This window comes from Halichoerus grypus, chromosome X, assembly GCF_964656455.1.
Source record: "Halichoerus grypus chromosome X, mHalGry1.hap1.1, whole genome shotgun sequence".
Taxonomy (NCBI): Eukaryota; Metazoa; Chordata; class Mammalia; order Carnivora; family Phocidae; genus Halichoerus; species Halichoerus grypus.
The window spans coordinates 38780583-38802213 of NC_135727.1; the positions used below are offsets into that span (position 1 = coordinate 38780583).

The following is a 21631-nucleotide window of genomic DNA, read 5'->3' on the forward strand; positions in this document are numbered from 1 at the left end:
AAACAAGAGAAGAGCTATACTGGGAACAATATTTGTAGTATGTCAGACAAAGGGTTTATTTCCTTAATATAAAAAGGGCTTTTATGAATCACCAAGAAAATATGATTAATGAAGTGAAAAAATGGGCAAAGGACTGGATTCATCTTCATTCATATAAGAAATTTAGATATAGTGAAACATTTTAATATATTCATTGAAAATTATCAAAAAAGTGTTTTTGGTACCTGTTGAACAGAATTCAAGTCAGTGTTGGAGGGGATGTGGAGATATGGGCATATTTTTTTTAAAGATTTGTTTATTTGAGAGAGAGCACACACAAGTGCATGGGGAGGGAGGAGGGAGAGGAAGTGAGATAATCTTCAAGCTGACTCCCCAGGACCCTGAGATCATGCCCTGAGCTGAAATCACTCACTCAACCGACTGAGCCACCCAGGCACCCTGAAATGGGCATATTAATTTTGGTGGGAATGTGAAATGGTATATTCTCTTTTAGAGGGCATTAAAATTTGGGGAGGATGGGAATAAATTTTAGACTTTTACAAAAGAGTTGCAAGAATAGTACATCATATCCATGGACCCTTCACCTACCGCCCCCTAGTGTTAACATTTTACATAATTATAGTACAATTAATTAAAACTAAGAAATTAATATTGGCGTAATACTATTAACTAAACTACAGACTTTATTCAAATTTAATCAGTGTTTCTACTAACATCTTTTTTCTGTTCCAGGATCTAATCGAGGCTCTCACATTACATTTAGTTATCATGTCTCTTTAGTCTCTTTTTTTTTACACTTTAATTTTTTATTTTAATTCCAGTTAACATACAGTGTTATATTAGTTTCAGGTGTACAATATAGTAATATAACACTTCCATTCATCACCTGGTGCTTATCACAAGTGCCCTCCTTCATCCCCATCACCTATTTCACCCAACGCCCCACCCACTTCCCCTCTGGTAACCATCAGTTTGTTCTCTAGAGTTAAAAGTCTGTTTCTTGGTCGGTCTCTCTGTTTCTCTCCCTTTGCTTGTTTGTTTTGTTTCTGAAATTCCACATATAAGTGAAATCATACACTATTCGTCTTTGTCTGACTGACTGATTTCGTGTAGCACAAGACTCTCTACCTCTCCTTAGTCTCTTCCATGACAATTCCTCAGTCTTTGTCTTTCATGACCTTAACAACTTTGAAGAATACTCGGTACTTTATAGAATGCCCCTAATTTGGGTTTGCCTAATGTTCTTTCTTCGTAGCTCGAGATGATGTAATTTGGGCAAGAACACCACAGAAGCTATGTTGTGCCCTTCTCAGTGTGTCCTGTTGGGGGTATGTGATGTTGATGTGCCCTGTCATTGGTGAAGGTGATCTCAACTGTGTTTCTCGACAGTAATCATTTTTCTCTTGGAGTTAATAGGTATTAAAAATACTTTATTATATTGTATTAATACATTTTTGGAGGTGATACTTTGAGACCATGCATATATCCAATTTCAACTTTAAACTTTCACTCACCAGTGTTAGCATCCACCAGTGGATTTTGCCTGTAGCCAATTATTACTGTAGTGTTCTTTTTTTATTCTTAAGATTTTATTTATTTATTTGAGAAAGAGACAGAATGAGCAGGGGGGAGGGGCAGAGGGAGAAGGAGAAGCAGACTCCCCGCTGAGCAGGGAGCCTGATGTGGGGCTCTGTCCCAGGACCCTGGGATCATGACCTGAGCTGAAGGCAGACGCTTAACCAACTGAGCCACCCAGGTGCCCTTACTGTAGTGTTCTAATGGAGATTTTCTATTTTCTTTATTCCTTCCACATTTATTAATTAGAAGTTTTGTATAAGGAATTTTTGTCTCTTCTCCCTCCTGTACTTATTTACTTGGTCAATCATTTATTTGTATTAGTATGGACTCATGGATATTTCTTTTATTCTTTTGGATATAATCTAATACTATCACTTACATTGTTGTTCAAATTGTTCCAGCTTTAACCATTGGGAGCTCTTTTGGGTTGGCCCCTGTGTCCCTTTGGCATATCCCCATCTTTTTTTTTTTTTTTAAACACTTCCTTACTTTCTGGCACCAGAAGATACCAGGCTCAGCTGGCATTTTTCCTGTGCTGGCTCTGGAATCAACTACTTCTCTGAAGGGTCCTGGCTCCTTTTACTGGAGAATGGTAATTGGAAACCCAAGACCTGGGTGCTGGATATGATCACTGACTGCTACTGAGTATCTCTGCTTCTAGACCTGGAGGGCAATTTTAATAGACTAAAACCTAAAATGGTCACACACCCTTTTGACCCAACACTTCTACTAGAAATATATCCTATAGACACACTGGCATAAATATATTGTTAAGGATATTCATTGCTGGAATACCATATAACTGTTTAAGAGTATTTTTTTAAAGATTTTATTTATTTATTTATTTGAGAGAGAGAGCCAGAGAGAGAGCACCCCCAGAGAGAAGGGGCAGAGGGGAAGGGCAGAGGGAGAAACTGACTCCCCACTGAGCAGAGATCCCAATGCCAGGCTCAGTCCCAGGACCCCTGGATCATGACCTGAGCTGAAGGCAGGTGCTTAACCGCTTAATCCACTGAGCCACCCAGGCGCCCCTAACTGTTTAAGAGTATTAGGTAGATCTATGTATTCTCTAATGGAAAGACATGTAAGAGAGTCATATTTTTTTTAAAAAGTTGCAAACCTGTATAGATAGTATGATTCAGTTTTTATTAAAAATTGTGTGTGTGTGTGTGTGCGCACGTGTGCACATGTGTATTAGACTCTGCTTACAAAAACATCTCCAAGGGCACCTACCATACTATTAAAAGCTGTTATTTCTGGAGGATTGAATAAAAAAGATACTTTCACTTTGTATTTTATATTTTGTAATGTTTGTGTTTTTTTAAACACTTTATTGAGATATCATGAATATTTTTAAAACACATTTTGTTTTAGGTTACCTAACTTTTCCATGAATCAACATTCTAGTCTATGACGGCCTAAAATCATCTCCATACTTTTCACACTATTACATGATAGATTTTGGTTAGTTTTATTATTTAGGTTATAATATTTGTTTAATACATTTTAATGTTTCTGAATCAAGTGACCTACAAGCCTATGAAACATTTAAGACTCTTGAACCACTCCTACTTTATATATTCTTAAGGGGAAAAGATTCTACTAAAGCTTAGATTCTGAGCAGTACCTTCTAGTAGTTTGATTGGCTTATGATAGTCACGTAGGCCTGTTTTAAATGTAATTTTCTTCTTCTTTATGACTTTTTAAAAATCATTTTTAAATAATATTTATGGAAATTTTGGAAGCTATTGAAATCAGCAGAAAGAATACAAAAGTATATAAAACATTAAAACAAAACAAAAATATTAAAACGTAAAATTCACCTGTAATCCTACCACACAGCAATAGCTAGCATTAATATTTGGTGCATATCTTGCTAATTTTTCTATGAATGTACCCACTCAAATATATGTGTATATAATGGAGTCATACATACTGTTTTGTACCTGTGTTGTTTCTTTTTTTTTTTTTTTTTAAGATTTTATTTATTTATTTGACAGAGAGAGACACAGCGAGAGAGGGAACGCAAGCAGGGGGAGTGGGGGAGGGAGAAGCAGGCTTCCCGCTGAGCAGGGAGCCTGATGTGGGACTCGATCCCAGGATCCTGGGATCATGACCTGAGCTGAAGGCAGACGCTTAACGACTGAGCCACCCAGGCGCCCACCTGTGTTGTTTCTTGATTTCAACATTTCTAACCTTTGAACTGTGTTATAGTTATGGCAGTTTTTATCCATTAGCGAATATGTGACCTACATGCATCTATCTGAAGCAAGACCTATAAAAGACCCATTGCTGAGGAGATTGTTCTATGAGGGACTTGCCAGAATTTACTTTTAGATTTGCACATTAAATGCTCAGGACTTTGTGAATATTTCCCACTCTTTTTGAAACATTCTCTTTTAAACGTACTAAACTTGGTCCTTGAGACATTAATTACAGGAGGAAGATTGATTGTGCTTTAAACATTTCCAACAGATGTTATCACAAGTTGAGTATTGACTTTACTTTGGAAGAATGTTTTCAAAATATTGGTTAGCAGACTAACTTATTTGCAAGAGGGCAAAAACTAAACACATTAGTGGTTTGTTTTGAAGTCTGTCTGAAAATATGAGGGTTGTCTGAAGTTGAACAGCCCTGCCTCGTATTTGTGGTTGCTTTTTCCTTAATCACCGTCCTGTTAGCTGCCTGGACACTGTTTTGCTTCATGGTATTCGATGAGTAAGGCTTTCTCAGGACTGCCTCATTTCCTAATTGAAAGATGATAAACTCTGGATGCTGTATTCTCTTTTTTTCATGCCACCAGGTGATCATTAAGTAGAAACAAACTATATTATATGCTTCAGTCTGTTAAAAATTTGCCTTGCGAAGGATTTCCAACTTCCTTGTGCTAACAAAAAATTGCATATACATGTGAAAGTGAAAAGTGTGTCCCAAATTTGCATTCTGATTTCAGCCAGATCATCCCTAGTCCCAGTCATTTGTAAATGGAAGCTGTGCGGTGATCATCTGCTTAGTTCTTTTATATGAAATTATTTCTTCAATTTATTTTAATAGAATAACTTTAAGAGCAGGGTGCTATTTTTTTAGGGGGGAGGGTAGGGGAGAAGTTAAGTTCAAGGTCGGTTTTTCCATTGTGTAGAAAAAAAATAGATTAGGAAATGTGATTTAGTTCTCTTCTATCTGCTGGGCATCAGTTGCTTTTTTTGTTTTGTTTTGTTTTTTAAACGATGAAATAAATGTCCATTAAAGGTACAGGTGCTGAAAAAAAATCATGTCTGTCTCTTGTATTTAAGAACCTCTTAGAGTTGCTTTGTCTTGCCTGATTGATGGTGGACTGTGAGACTGGAAATGAGTAGAAGGTTGAAGCTGGGGCTCTCATTCAGCTGAGAGAATTCTCTGACACTTGATTCTCCTCTCCATCTTCTCTCTCTATAGTACCAACGACCAAGTGTAAACTGTCCTTTACAAATATTTACGGATAAAATTATTTTCCAAATTAAGCAAGCTAGTGGATAGTTTTGTATTCCCCCCCCTGCCACCCATAGGTCTTTAAATGATTTTGTAGAAAGTTGGTCTTTGTTGTTTATCAGTTACCTGAGTTAATCTGTTGGGGGACATCTATCCATTTGTACTTAGAAATATGAAGTTTTTCTTCCCCAACATTCTCTTTTTGAGCTCTTTGGACTTTATTTGAGTATGTATATGCAGAGATTTACTTTCCTTATGTTAATATCAAATGTTAGCCCTGTGGGAGAAAAATAAGAAAATGTTAAGTAGCATGCCTTCTGTTTATAAGTAGTCTTAACCATGTGTTCACCATGTACTGATACTGTCCCCAGCGCACCCTCCCCAAAAGTAGATTGTGGATATTCACTTGAAGTGGAGAAGTAGTTCCATGAAACAAAACAAAAGGCATGCTCTGTTAGTGATAGGCCTGGGTATAAATCATTCTTTCCTTCATTGTTCTGTTGGTAGCAAAAGAGAAAATGAACTGTTTCATTTACCAAGTAGTTAGTGTGGTCATTAGTCATATGGATGTTTGCGGCTTCCATTGGAGTGTCTAGATTTTTTTTTAAAAAGTGTTCGAAGGGTTTTTCTCATAGTCCCATGCAAGTAGTACTGAGTACTACTGCATGGAGCTAAGACTTCATTTCTTCTTCAAAATCTTAATCGTGCCCAGGACACCGCTGCAGTGCTGGAATGTAAGTAAGTGATGTCAAATTACGGAAGGGCCTTATTTTACTATTCTGAGTATTCAGATGGTAAGTCATTTTCTCCTGCACTGTACAAAATAGGTTAATCCTCAGCTGTAAACTGACCGTAAACCTTCATAGCATATATATATCTTCAAGAGCATCATAAAACTGATCTGTATATTCATTGAAGGAAGATGAAAATATCTCTAGGTTTTTTACTAGAGCAGTGCAGTATTTTGATTTGGAAAGAATCTTGCACTGTTTAAAGGAAATTATTCATTTTGGGTTTTGATGAGAAAATCGGTAGGCGCCTGCAGGCACTTGTGGTGGGGATATCTGGGTAGATTGACTAGTTTTCTGTGGTCAGACTTTATCCCTGAACTTGACTCCTGTCCTGATTGGGGGTGGGGGGAGGATAAGAGGTACAAATAAAACTTTTAACAGCATGACTCTTGCTTCTTGCCATTTTCTTTTCATTTTACTTTAAAATTTTTTATTGAGATATAATTGATGTATAATATTGTGCAAGGTGCACAACATGTTGATTTGATACATTTATATATTGTTACAATTACCACCTTAGCTTTAGCTAACACCTCTGTTGGCATCACATAATTATCATTTCTTTTTTTGTGGTGAGAACATTTAAGATCTAGTTTCTTAGCAGTTCTGAAGTATATGACACACCATTGTTGACTGTGATCACTGTGCTGTGCATCAGATCTCCAGAACTTACTCATCTTCTAGTTGTAAGTTTGTACCCTTTAACAGTGTCTCCCCTGGTCTCCCCTCCAGGCCCTGATAACCACCATTCTACTCTGTTCCTGTGAGTGTGGCTTTTTTAGATTGTACAAATGAGTGACATCATGCAACATTTGTCTTTCTCTGCCTGGCTCATCTCACAAAGCATATCCTCAAGGTCCATCCATGTTGTTGCAAATGGCAGGCTTTCCTTCTTTCTCACGACTATGAGTATATTCCATTGTATGTACATACCATATTTGCTTCATCCATTCATCCATTGGTGGACACTTAAGTTGTTTCCTTATCTTGGCTATTGTGAATAATGCTGCAGTAAACATGGGAGTGCAGATCTCTTTTTGATATCCTGTTTTCATTTCCTTTGGCTGTATATCCAGAAGTGAGATTGCTGGATCATGTGATCATTATATTTTTAATTTTTTACCCAACCTCCATACTGTTTTCCAGAGTGGCTGCACCAATTTACATTCCCACCAACATTGCACAGACCTTCCTTTTTCTCCACAAACTCGCCTACGCTTGTTATCCCTGGTCTTTTTGATGAGAGCCATCCTAACAAGTGTGAGATGATATCTCATTGTGGTTTTGATTTGCATTTTCCTGATGATGAGTGATGTTCAGTACCTTTTCATGTGCCTATTGGCCATCTGGATGTCCTCTTTGGAGAAATGACTATTTAGTTCCTCTGCCCATTTTTTCATCTTGCCATTTTCCCACAGTTTTGACTACTGTTTCTTAGTCAGGCTCAGTTACTTTTCTGCAGTCCTACATTACTTCTAGCCAGACGATCATCTCTAATCATTTCTTGTTTTCCCTTTGATACCTGGCTCATCATGAACTAAGGTGCACAGGTGATGTGAAACAACACTTGAGTGTTTTTAAAAGGGGTTCTTTTCTTATGTTACTGTACCCATGAATGTTGTCTTTTATTACAGATTGAAATCACAAAAGATATACGTGTTCTTCTTAGAGAAAAAGGAAATCTGTAAGTATTCTTTGAAAATTCTAAATTTGTAATTTTATCAGCTTTTGGAGGAAATTAAGTTTTAAACATACAGGCATCTTGACTCTTTTTGTAGTGGAAAAAACCTGCCAATCTCCATGTTTGTGTTAAAGGGCATTATTTGGAAAAGTAAAATGGGAAAACTTTTTACCCTGTACAGCTTCTAAAATTTAAACCATCACCACTCATTTCTAAAAGGGGAAGTGATAGTTGAAATCTAAGTAAAATATTTTTCCTTAAGCAATTACCAAAAAATGGAGTCACAGATTGGAGTTCCAGTTCTGACTGTTGAGGCTTACAGGCTTCGAGTCTTTGGCAAGCTATTTTGCTTCCTTTTGCCTCAATTTCTAATCTGTAAGGAGGTTTGTTATTCTTGATGGCATGAAGTCTGTAGTAGTGGATACTCTCCCTAATAAATTGAAGCTTGTTCTAGTTACTGGTTCGCAAAACTGATTTAAATATATTTCTGATTTGCAGAATTTTAGGTATTAGTCCCGTCTCTCACCGAAGCATCTACTCTAGACCATAGCATGGAATAAAAGAAACACAACAGCACACTTAAAATTAGAGTCCTAGAGTTTGAGTCTTGGACCTTGAAAATTACCCAGTCCAGTGTTTCCCCAACATTGATTTTTAGACCAATGCTGGTCAGTGAGGAGTTTTTAGTGGTCCGTCCAGGATGAGGTGAGGAAAGTAAGGACAACAGACCATGCATTTTTTAAGATTAAACTCTTCCCATTTAAATGATTGCTTGTTATTATGAGATCTGTCCATCTAATTTGGGGGCATTAACTACATTCTGTATTTTAGGAAATGATGGTGATAGCAAATGATAGGGTTTTTTGTTTTTTTGTTTTTTGTTTTAAATGTCCATACCTGCCCCCCACCCCCCAAGGCAGCTGTGTCATTCCCCTCACCATCTTTTGCTTTTAAAACTTTTACAGGCCTGTGCTATCTTAAAATAAGAATCCAGTTTTCTCATTTTACAGATGAGGAAACAGACAAGAGGTTATTTAATTTGTTCCAGATCTTACAGTTCAGCAAGCTGCTGAACCAAGACCAAAACCCTGGATACAATGCTGCCTCTCTTGTATTTCTGGTCTTCTGAGAATCGCTTTAATTATAATAGGTTAGAAACTTGAAACAGAAGATCTAGTAGTTCTTATGTGCTAATAACTATTTTTGAATTCCAAGTGTAAAGAAATTCAAGACTTAATGTTCTTGTGTAGCTTGATGCTAAAGTCTACTTATTAACCTGCATTAGAAAAATCTTAAACATGGCCAGAGATTTTCATCAGCAAGCCTGAATTAGCCGTCTCTGAATTCAGCTACTTAGCACGCTCCCCCATGGTTGATCAAAGAGGTAAGGTATCAGTGAGGTTAGTGTTTCCTTGGGGAAATAGACTGTGCTGCCATCGTGAGGGCATAGTAGTCACGCTTCTATAGTTGATTTATTTGTCCACAGAGAGTCCGTTTCCTCTCTCTCTTCCCCCTCCTCCTCCCACACGCATGCATACACTTGCGCGTGCATACACACACACATACACACACACACACACACACACCCTATAAATATAGATAAACATTTATGGCACTCGGTTTACAGCCCTTCTAGATATGTAAGAGAAAAGTACCAAGGCAAAGAGTAGGAGTTGCCAAACACATTGGCGGAAACATATGTCCAGTTTTGTTCACGAGTTTACAAGATTCTCTGGAGTGTCTTTGACACTTCAGAGACTCCTCTTCGATTGGCCTAGCTGGGCCTTGGCTGTCCCAAAATACACTTCAAAGCAGAAATACCTAATTCCCTGATCCCCCTCCCTTACTCACCTTAGTGAAGCATGCATGGGCCAGGGAAACAAATGAATGTGAAGAGAACAGAATGGAATGTATTCCTCATTCCTAGTATGGAGACATTAACTTTTCCATGCCTTCTTGTATTGAGTGTCACATGGCTTCCTCCTTTAGTGATGAATTCTTTAATTTCTAAAATGTCAGGTACAGCCATAATGAAATGCTAAGAATAAAAAAAAAACAAAACATTTTGAATTCTCTCCAGTCTTTGGAATATCTGTGCTCTTCTTTTTACTAGTGCTAATATTTGAGAGTTGACTGAATGGCTATAGGATTTCAATCTTCCAACAGATTTATCAGTCTTCGAGTTCTTTTATTAGTCTCACTTATAAAGGTATATTTAATACTGAAGAGCAGAGTGAGCTTTTAAAAAAAAAAATAATGCAGTTTCACATGGTGGCCATGTGGCTGAATTGTAGTGACTTATTTGGCCATTTTGTAAGAAATGGTTTAAGACTACATTGTTGCATAATTTTTAACAGTATAAAATACTGGGAAACCACATTAGCAAAGAACTAACCTGTTGGACTGGCTCCTCCTCTAGCAAATGTGGAGGGTGGGTCATGTGGCAAAAAAAAAAAAAGGTATGGTTGCAAAATTCTCCCTGTTACACAAAGTTGTTACTAGGTGAAGTATTATGCTGGTCACAGATTTTTTTTTTTTTTTATAATCATGGTTGGCAGCCTGCAGTTTGTATTACTTTATTATTAATAAATATATAACATGACAGGAGAGAGACCATCTCTCACTTGGACACAATACATTTATTATAACTGTGAGTTAATTTTAAAGTTATTTTGAATTATTTTTGATTAGCTTATATTAAAACCATGACTGTGTTCCCCTAGAGAAAAAATACCTGGGAAATAGTCTTTGCAGACAAAATTCAAGTCTACCCCATGGCGCGATGTGCCCTCTAATTTAGCAGCAAGGTTCTGTCCACAGGGGTCTGTAACAGTTCATCTTAAGCAGTAGCCTAGGACATTGCAATTGGCACTGAACCCTCTTTATTTCTCTCCAAATACATACCTCCCAGAACTTAGTTTTCCTCCCTTTCTCCTGATGTCTAATCAAGTTGGATCCTAACATCATGCTTTGTCAGTAGCTGCCACTTCTAGCTTGGTCTGTCCTCAGAAGTCCTTAAATGTAAACTTTGGGTTCAATCTGTATAGCCAGCTCCTGACTTTTGAAAGCTTCATATTTAAAAATGAAGCATATTGTGATCACTTAAAATTAGGAATAGGTGCATAATCATACACAGTGTATGTGGAGTGTGTAGGCAGCAACATTGGCTCCTAGATCTCCTCATTTCAACACATATAAATAGGATCCCAATTATAAGAACCTATGACCTAGAAAAAACATAATCTGATGCATGCCAGGGATGTTCTTAAAACATTATGGGAGGGGACTTTTGCTACAGTGTGAAAGAGCATCTTCAACATGGTAGCTGAGGTGTTTCCTTTGCTGGGAAAAGCTGGGAAGAGACTGGCAGGATGGCGACTTCAGGGGTTAAGAACTTTCCAGGTGATGAAGTAGACGGGCTCTGTTAATCTTGTTAGAGACGCACCCAAAGATCAGCCGTAGTGGTGAGATGTTTGTAGTCCAAATAGCTAGCTAGGCACAAGTGCAGTGTGTCGGGACAGGGTGTGTATATGTTCGCCCTAGGTTTTTGCTTTTGTTTTGCTTTTTCAGTTTTCAGATGTATTTATTATAATTACTGTGTATCAGATCTAAAGTTTGATTGTACAGACTCTACCATATTGATTAGGTTGGTCTATCAATTTGAATCTGATGAGACAAAGGGCGGATGAATATATATTTCACATAGTTATTCAGTCTTGCAAACTAACAGCAAAAGATCCTACTAGCTAACCTTAATGCCTTTTATATTCTTAAAATAGTAACATTTTTAAAGTTTTCATATTAAAATGTGAAGTTTATTATATTGTAATATAGCTCCTGTGAAGTTTGATTTCATTAACCTAATGCAGCCATTCTTTTAACATCATATTTGAGCTTTCTCCTCTATGTTTGAAAATCATTTGGAACTTTTTAATAGTATGTGAGAGAAAAGATATTTTTAAAAAAAGCATTCCACCCCTTTATAAAAGTCTTGACGCAATATCTACGTAGAAATATGATCTTTTAAAGTGCCACAGATATGTTATCTGTTTAATCTCTTGGAACTTTTATTTATTTTATTTATTTTTATTTTATTATTTTTTAAAGATTGTATTTATTTATTTGAGAGAGACAGAGAGCACAGAGTGAGAGGGAGAGGGAGAAGCAGACTCCCTGCTGAGCAGAGAGCTCCACACGGGGCTGGAACCCAGGACCCTGAGATCATGACCTGAGCGGAAGGCAGCCACTCAACCGAGTGAGCCACCCAGGGCCCCACTTGGAACTTTTATAATTGTTTTCTGATTTAATCTTGAGTGGATACAGAAGGCAAATTGTCTCTTTATTTGGTATTTAAATTACCCCTTTTAATGCTGTGTGACTTGAAGATGCAATTTCTTAAAGTAGCACTTACATAGTTAATCATTGATTTTCAAATTGATGCCTTTTATATTTTCATAAGGTTGTTTGTGAAGGACAGATGACATTAATCTGTCTTTATTGTGTGTTTCAACTTGGCAAATGCATGGATCCTTGCTTGGTATAGTACGTTTTCTCAAACTTTTGGGAAAAAAAAAAGTCTCAGTATTAATGGACTTCAGCTTATTAGTTTTTCTTTTTCATTTTTAAATTGATGTTGTGTCATGGGCTTCTGGGGGAGATGATTTCTTTTAAATTCAGACTTTAATCAATATGTAGTGTTTGTTTACTTTGTGTACTAGAGCTTAAATGTATCACTAATGCTTTTTTGTGTTTAAGCTAACTATCTCAGAACGTTTGAAGTAACTGGAATGAAATATTTAACATTAAACTTGACCTCAAGACAAAAAGTAAAATTTTATCTCATTTTCCCCTAAGACTTCTAGGACTCACTCGATACCTAAAGGACATTTTTCCACCTATAAAAATGTCTCGGGATATAGGATGGATCAGTGCTCAAAATTGCTGCCAGGCTTTCTACATACACAAAGTTTATCACTGTCACCTACTTAGATTATAGCAGTATGATCAGGATCACAGACAATAGAGCTGAAAGCATAGCTTTAAAATCTATTTAAATCTAAAATCTATTTGAAATCTATTAGACCTGGATCAAAATCCCTACTTCGCTGTGTCACCTTGGGCAAATGATCTCTCAGAGACTGGTTCTATCATCAGTAAAATGAGGGTACCACCTCAAAGGGTTTCCTGAAGGATTCAATGAGATAATGTATCTAGAGGACTGGGCACAGTGCCTAGCCCAGAGTCAATGCTCAATGAGTGGTTATTCATCTGATCTCTATATGAAACAGTAACCATCAACAGGAACAGTGAACTGTTTCATGACCGAAGGTGATGGCCTGCCCTTTCCTGGAGGCCATACAAATGAATTTCTTGATTTCAAGGAAGCACAGCTTCGAGTTCATGTCCTCCTAATGGGTAGGGCAGCAGGTCTCACTCTTCATACACGGACAGACAGCATACCTTTGTGAGCGGCACGGGTGAATAAGCACATAGTCCCAACTGTGTAGCCTTCACGCTTTCACAAGAGCAGTCTTTTACTTCTGTGCACGGGCAGTTTTTCCAGTTTCATATTTTCTATTAAGCAGCTAAAAAGAGGTTCAAGTTTATTGTAGGGATTTTAAGAGGATACCCTGTCCTAGAATGTCAACACGATGAGTGATTTTTTTTTTTTTTTAAGATGACTAAGGTTGGTGGGTTTCAGGCTGTTGTACTTGGCGTATATTTTTACTTTATTCCAGAGCAGTGCTACATCCGTTCTTATTTCAGTCACCAGATTTACGACACTGCTAATGCACAGAGGGACTGTTGTGGTCACTGAGTGTTCAGCAGCAGACTGTAAACTGCCTCATGGAGCTTATATTCTAATGGGGACATTGATAACAAATATGAAAAGGAAAGCATGTGTCGTATTGGTGATAGGTGCTAAGGAGAAAAACAGCGAGAAAAGGGACTGGTGGTGTGGGGGGGCCTTTTTAGGATGGCTGGAGAAAGTGATACTTGAGTAAAGACAAAAAGGATCTGGGAGAATAAGCTCTGCAGGGGTCTTAGAAGAATATTCCAGGCAGAGAGGAAAACATGTACAAAGGGCCTGAAGTAGGATCATGCCTGGTGTGTTCCAGAGACCACAAGGAACAGGTTGAAGTAAAGCAGAATGAGCCAGAGGAAAGCATGGGAGATGAAGTCAGAAATTCAAGAGAGAGGGGAGAGATCCTCGTAGTCTCATAGGGCAGAGTGAGGGCTAACTTCTGAGTGGGCCGTATGGGGATTCTTTGAACGGTTTTGGGTAGACGACTGACCTAATCTACCTTACATTTTAGCTGGAGCGCTCCGGCTGCCGAGTTTAGACTTTGTTATAAAAGTGGGAGCAGGGAGATCAGACTGGCAATTGCATTTATTTCGGTGAGAGATGATAGTGGCTGAAACCAGGATGGTAGCAGTGGAGGTGGTAGGCAGTAGTTGAATTTGGTATGTGTTTTTTAAGTAGAGCCGGTAGGATTTGCTGCTGCTGAGTTGGGTGTGGAGTGTGCGTGTGTGTGTGTGTGTGTGTGGGAGAGAGAGAGAGAGAGAGAGAGAGAGAGAGAGAGGAGTGAAAGAGGGAATCTCTAAGGTTTTTGGTCAGAGCAGCTGGAATTACCGAGCCAGGCAAGACTGGGTGGGATAGGTCTGTGGGAGGATGATCAGTGGCTCAGCTTTGACCATATTAAGTCTGAGGTACTTGACCGAAATGGACCTGTTGAGGAAAAAGTTGGGTCTACAAATCCGGTGTTTAAGGAGGACCTCCAGGCAGGGGGTAGAAATCTGGGAGTCATCAGCGTATATATGCCATCTAAAGCTGTGGGACTAAATGAGGTCACCATGGGAGTGAGTGTAGAGAAAGCCCAGAGGAGGTTCGGTGACTGAGGACTGTCGCAGTTAGAGGTCAGGGAGATAAAGAAGAAGCAGCAAAGAAGACTGAGAAGGAACAGCTAGGGAAGTCCAAAGAAAACCAGAAGAAATGTGGTCTCCTGGAAGCCAAGTGAAGAAGTTTCAATCAGGAACAGAGGGGTCATCCAGGTCAAAGGCTGCTGATGAGTCAAGGGAGATGAGGGAGCATTAACTGACCTGGGGATGTGAAGTCATGGAGGTCGTTGGGGCCCTCGACCAGAGCAATTTGTGGAGTTGTAGGGGGTAAAAGCCTGAGTAGTAGGTTCAAGAGGAAAATAGGGGGAGAGAACTGGGAGAGGAAGTGCATAGGCGACTCTCAAGTCCCGATGCCAAGAAATGGGGCTGTGGTCAGAGAACATTCGAGAGGCAATGGTTTTTAAGGTGAGAGAAAGACTAGCCTGTTATGATGCTAATGGGCACGATTCAGTGGAGCAGGGCACGTTAATGGGGCGTGAGGGGGAAGAGTCAGTAGAGCGGCCCCGCCAGGGAGAGACCGGGCCCAGGCGGAGACAGGGCCTTGGAGCCCTGGTGCAGGGCTGAGCCCTGGCCGCGCGCGGCACTGGTCCGAGGGCAGAGTCACGGGAGAGAAAAGAGCACGTGGCCGCAGACGCACGAAGGCGGGTAGGTGCAGTGGTGGGAGTGTGCGCCAGTTCTCTCCAGACTGTCACAGTTGTCTCAGCGGAACGGTAAGCCAGCCCAGCAGCCGAGAATGAGGACGGAGGAGGGGCAGGCGTCGGGGGGCTGGCCGGAAGAGCGAGGAGCAGGCAGGAAACCCAGGAGGGCAAGCCAGTGAGCGGAGCCGTCCGGCGCAGTGTGGTTTCTGCACAGCATTGAGGGCCTGCTGGAGCGAGCCGGCGTGGGTATCGGGGGGAGGGGGGGTTCAGCACAGTCCAGCTTTTCTCCAGCCAAGTTCAGCTGCGTGGGTACAGGTGCCCACTTCAGTGGAGAATTGGATTTAACCAGGTTGTAGTTTCGCCGAATAAGTACAACAAAGTGAAACGGGGCGAGACAGTTTATTCCAGGGACTGATGATTATTGTCCGTGGATTGCAAGCTGGCTGTGAGGAAGGATTCTGCCAACAGTGCCACGAAGTAGATAATGCAAGCAGCATTCCTGTTCTGTACACGATGCCACTGACCCAGAGCTCTTAAGTGGGAGGTCACTGGACTTGGTCAGAGTCCTGCTTAACAGCACATGTGAGGTTAGACCCGGATCTCCTACCGTAGTTTAACCCATTTACCACCCAGGAAATCAGACTTTCTCTTCCGTAGAGAACAGTTCATTTCCCCCTTAACACAACAGGCAGGTGTTGAATCTTGAGTTGCTTAATCATTGTACACATGTGTCTCTTAGAGTAGATTAGAGCTGCATGCTCGGAAATTTGGCTCTGAAAAAATTGAATTTTCCCATTGACTTAGATCCCCAAAGTGGAGCAGCACTTCACATGGAAAACATTAAAGCATCTGCTACACTACTTGCTGTTTCTCACATCCATCCTGCCCTGTTCTGCCTCCATCTGTTCGCTCATCCATTTGTTCTCTCTGTTAGCACTGTCCTCATTTTCCAGTTGTTTTATTTGTCTTTTGAAAACATACCATCCTTCATGCCTACCTCAACTGCTGTGTTTTTTGTGAAACCTTTCTGGATGGTTCTACGTCCTCCTTCCTCCATCTCTTTTTTTCCCCCCAAACTGGATGCAAATTTCCCCCTCCTTTGAATATGTTTAGCATTTTGTTCTTATGGGATATATTTATTTTTTAGTAATCTCTACACCCAACATGGGGCTCGAACTCAGGACCCCGAGACCAAGAGTCACATGCTCTTCCAACTGAGCCAAGCAGGCACCCCTCTTATGGGATCTATTCTACATATTTGTGAACTGATCTCCCTGCCCTCTGCCTTACATATGAACACATATGTACATGCATTTAAAAGACTGAGGGCATGCTTGACTCCTCTTTGTATCAAGTGCTCAAAACTTACACGTGGTAGGTGTTCTCATCTTTTTTTGAAATAAATTTATCAATAGGTGTGAGTGTAACCCTGGAAAACCTTTGGCAAGGAAAGATTTTAAGATGTCAGGCAAACCTGGGCAGAAGCTGGCCAGTGGGCTTGAAAGAGCACCGGACTTGGGGATGGGTGTCGGTTATAAGGTGCACTTGGCTACTCATTCACCGACATCAGTGGATCAAACATTCAGCTGAACTGGGGGTTCCAAGAAGTCTGGTCAGGGGCTGTCAAGCCTCTCCCACCAAAGCAGCTCTGCTTTTGGCTTTTATCTATATATATATTTGTGTTTTCCATGTTCGTGTAAGATTTTATTCAAATGGTTGTCCCATGCCCCCCTCGCCACCACCAGAAAGAATTTCAAAATGCCTGGAGTAAATGATGTCTCTGATCTCTCCTCACCTGAATGTTCTTCTAGGCTTGCCTACTGTGTGTGTGGGGTGTGTGTGTGTGTGTGTGTGTGTGTGTGTGTGTGTGTCTATATTATGAGGATTAAGTAGAAGACATTTCCCTACCTCCAAGGCTTAAGGCAAATATGTGTAAAAGATTAAGTGTATATAACATGAATGACTAAAAATGTATAGTACAGTTAATCCAATTAGATTATAAACCCTTCCAAAGCTGTCTTCTTTATATATCTTCAGCCCCAAGTCTGACAATTTCTCAATTGAAGCCAAGACTTTTTTTTGACCTTCTGGTATTGTCTCTGAGAATTTATATATTGAAATAAATATAATTTTGTCTTGAGTTAATTTCCTTTTGGTATTCCTTTCTATTACCAGTAGGGAATTACTATTTTTTTTTAATTATACACATAAGTAGGTTATCATCTGTGACTACCCTTTGAGATTGATAAAAGAATATTACAGGATATTTGTTCTAAGAAAGAGGTGTTGGGTTTGATAGGGTTGAGAACTACTGGTCTCTGCTATATACTTAGGTGCTTAGATGTTTGCTAATATTGGTTAATTTAATCAAGGATAAAATGAGTGGTAGACATTTCAAGTGATGTAGGAGGTTAGAAAAAGGAAGGATTATTGTGGATTTGGGTTGTCATGAAATGGATGATGGGAGAGAGGATTGTTAGAGGGGTTCTTGCATACTGAGGACCAGACACCATGATAGACACTTGACATACCTTATCTTGAAGAAATGAATGTCCAGACTTGTCAGAGAGACCGAGGAAGCAATTTCTCGGTAGGGTAAATCACAAAATTTAAAGTTGGAAGGATGTCAGGAAATCATCTAGGCCAGCAGTTCTTACTTCAGGGTTGGTGTCACCCTTAGAGGTTCGTGGATGGATTTCCAGGAACCCACAAACCCCCTAAAATTGTAGATACCATTTTGTGTAGCTTGGATTTATAGTTCTCCTTGGAACCTCTAAATGGGGTTCACCACCTCTAAGAAGTTAAGGGCTACTGATCTAGTCTGATCTTAAGCTCACATCGGTTGTCTGGCTCAAGCTTACCCAGCCAGTTAGTGACGGAGATGGGGACTGAAACCCAGGTCTTTCCACTTGTAGTTTCTTGCTCACTTTATGCCACTCAGTTGAAGGACATGAACAAAAACCAAGGCTAGATTAAGGTACCACCTTATGGTAATTGGTGTAAAAACAGACAATGGTCCTCTGTTCGATAGTCTATTTCTACAAAAGTTGCAGAGGGATGGGCTTCAATCTGTCTCCTCAAAGTGCACTATTATTTTAATTTTTATAGTTGAAATACGTGGCCACTCTCCAAAATAGCTTTATCAGCTGAGGGAAGGCCAGCTCCCTGAGTTAGTGTTATCCCTGAGGCTGTAGCTGCAGTTCCTCTCCAATTAGCACTATTTTCCTGACCTGCCACGGCCCCCAGTTTTGTGCCTAATCAATTTAAAATCACTTTGATCTGTCAGACCCTGTACTCCCGTAGCCTCTTTAGCCAGCATGCAATCACTGTGCCCCAGTCAGGCTAGTGTCCTTATTATGGGCACTCCCTACTCCCCCAAAGCCCTTTCACCCCTATCTCTGTGTCTCTCCATGTGGCTTCTCTGCCCGGAATGCTCTCCATTCTTTTCCTCCTTTGCGGGGTCCAGTTTAAGTCTCATGTCCACAGAGCCTCCCTTACCTACTGGTGGCCATTTCACATTCCCTCTGGACGCCTGTTGCATTTATTTCTTGTACTGCACGCCACAGCTCTTGGCTCTTTCCACGAGGCTTTTCCCTGGAAACGCTTCGGTGGTGGGCACTTTGGGAATGGGGTTCCGGGAAGTCTGGGGGGTGCTCTGGATACCCCCAGTCTCCCTGATTCAGCCAGAGCAGTTCCACTTCAGTTGCATATGTGGGAAGTCTGCATGAGTTTTTATTTGAAGAAGCGGTTTAGCTGCCCCTCTGCCCCCCCCCAAAAAAAGTTTGAAAGACAGTGGATCTGACTCATGTGCTGACTGCCTCATAAGTGTTAACTGGTAATGGGCAAGGGCCAGGACTGGACTGACACTAGTTGAGACCTGCTACTACTATTCCCAGGCACCGGGTGCAATTTTGAGCACAAAATGAACACTTAGGAAATGACTTTACAATTGTATTGCTCAACAGTTTTCGGGATGGGAGATCGTGAACAGTGTTACCTCAGAAATAGTATTTCTGGGTTGATCATTGAGAAATAAACCTACATTTGTGGATTTCTTCCATTTTGGATATAAAACCTAATCCTATTTAAAACTACCTGTTTTACATGTACATATTTAGGAGAAACCTCACTATTGGCATTCCCAAAGTTCAACCAAACTTCAATGTCACATCCGTACATCCGTGTAAGCATTAAAGTAGTGTCATTCAACTGACTTGCGGAGTGATGTTCAGAGGAGAGTATACCTAAACACCTAGACAAAATTAAATTCAGAAGTTTATGGCAATGCTTAAAAATGGAAAATGCCAGTCTTTCAGACCAGTTATTTCAACTTTCTGTATCAGATCAATTATATAAACTACTGAAGACCTGAGTATTTAAATCAGTGTTGCTATCAACTTGTTAATACTCTTGTTTTTGTTTTTGTTTTTTGTTTTTTTTTCCTGCTCTCTGCCTGGCTCATTGTCTTCACCTCCAGGTGTACTTTATTGTCGGCTTCCAAAGATTACTAACTTCTATCTGTATCATTAAAATTGAACTGCCTTGGCTATACTGCTACTCTTAACCGCTGCTTCCATTGTTGCCTTCTTCAGCAAAACAAGGCTTTCTGCAGCCAAAGAATAACAAGAAATACACACCACTGTAGGAGCCTTGCCACTATGAAACTTAGGCTAAACGTGCTCACCATTATTTTGCTGCCTGTCCACTTGTTAATAACAGTATACAGTGCCCTTATATTTATTCCATGGTATTTTCTTACCAACGCCAAGAAGAAAAACGCCATGGCAAAGAGAATAAAAGCTAAGCCCACTTCAGACAAACCTGGAAGTCCATATCGCTCTGTCACGCACTTCGACTCGCTAGCTGTCATAGACATCCCCGGAGCCAACACTCTGGATAAGTTATTTGATCATGCCGTGTCCAAGTTTGGGAAGAAAGACAGCCTTGGGACCAGAGAAATCCTAAGTGAAGAAAATGAAATGCAGCCAAATGGAAAGGTTTTTAAGAAGGTACAGCATTCTCGCACCTTTTAATTTTTCTTTTAAGGGGAAGGTACGCATCACTTGATCATAGATCAAATGCGTTTTAAATATGCTGCCATTCCACTTAAATATTCTGTGTAACCAATTCTCAGAAGGTGCTCACAGCTTCTGTATATTCACTTAAAGGCAGTTTTAGAGTTCTATACTTGGAATAGTATTTTAACTGCTTATTTGAATAAAGATACTAATATTAGAGAATGTCTCCCTTTAACAGTTAATTCTTGGGAATTATAAATGGATGAGCTATCTCGAAGTGAACCACAGAGTGAATAATTTTGGTAGTGGACTCACCGCACTGGGACTGAAACCAAAGAGCACTGTTGCCATTTTCTGCGAGACCAGGGCCGAATGGATGATTGCGGCCCAGACCTGCTTTAAGTACAATTTCCCTCGTAAGTGCCTTGCGTTTCTGGAGGGGGAGAGAAGGGATTTTAGTAACATGTGAAATTGTCCTGTGATGCTGTTGCTTTCATGGTAGGTGTTCCTTAGCCATTTTTCTGCATGAGTTCTATCCGTAAAACAGTACATACTGTAGTTAAAAGATCTCTGATTATTCCTGTTAAAGAAAGTAATTTCTAAGCGCCAGTATGGGAATTGGCAGCTTAATGGATAGAATTTAGAGTTTTACTTTTCAGTTGGAAGTGAATTATACATGAAAGGTTTGGGGCTTGGGGGTGTTTTTTAGGGCATGACATACAAAATAATGATTAAAACAAACAAACAAAAAAAACGATCATTGCTTAGGATCATTCTAGTTCATTGCCTCACTTCGAGGCCTTTTCTTTGACCTCTTCCATTTTACATGTGAAATGAGCACATAACAACTTGAACTGACATTAGATATGTTGGCCAGAAAGTAAGGTATAGGGTATATTCCTGATTCATAAGCATTTGTTTTTGCCGTTGTGCATGAAATTGTTTTTAAAAATTTAAAGTCCAGAACAATGCCTACCACATACTAGGCACTCAATTATTTACTGAATTAAGAACACTATAAGTGTAGTATAGTAATCAAGAATTTGTATCTCAAACAAACAAAATGAATATGAAATGATCCCCTGTGTACCCATCACCCAGCTTCAACAATCAACAGCTTGTGAAAAGTCGCTCTTCTTAACCATGTTGCTGCTTTGGTTACCAACCTAGAGCTGAATTTCCAATCTGATTGAAGTTTAGCAAATGCCCCTTGATTCTAACTGATCTTGGTTTCAGCTTATGTTTCCTTTGTCTGGTAGCTCCTAAAGAGTAGATCTCCTTGGCCCACCCATTTAAGGCTTGGAGGTCACCAATCAGCTTGGACATTGGACCCACTCAAAAACTCCCTAGAAGGAGTGAGGACATGATTCCATCTTGAGATCCTCAATCTGAAGATTCTCAAGGACTTATTCATTCTTGGTGCTATGACCAATGAAAGAGCGTATCACAGGGTAGTTCTAGGTGGGCTAGCTCTGACTTAAATTAGGAGTTCAGCCAGAAGCTTATTGGCCTTGAGAATCTCGATTGACCAATTTTTGAACAGTTGTGCACTTCCAG

General features: G+C 39.9%; 1 protein-coding gene across 3 annotated transcripts in view; it reads left to right on the plus strand.

Annotated features, from left to right (window-relative positions):
- The window catches only part of ACSL4 (acyl-CoA synthetase long chain family member 4), an 80931-nt gene that overhangs the window by 23123 nt on the left and 36177 nt on the right, over nucleotides 1-21631 (plus strand). The window contains exons 2-4 of one of the 3 annotated variants that reach the window (XM_078063986.1): nucleotides 7472-7521; nucleotides 19534-20065; nucleotides 20313-20490. In XM_078063986.1, the coding sequence (XP_077920112.1) occupies nucleotides 19715-20065; nucleotides 20313-20490 (529 nt within the window). In that variant the 5' untranslated portion in view covers nucleotides 7472-7521; nucleotides 19534-19714. The remainder of the gene's footprint in view (nucleotides 1-7471; nucleotides 7522-19533; nucleotides 20066-20312; nucleotides 20491-21631) is intronic. The other 2 variants (XM_078063987.1, XM_078063988.1) reach the window with 2 other exon arrangements.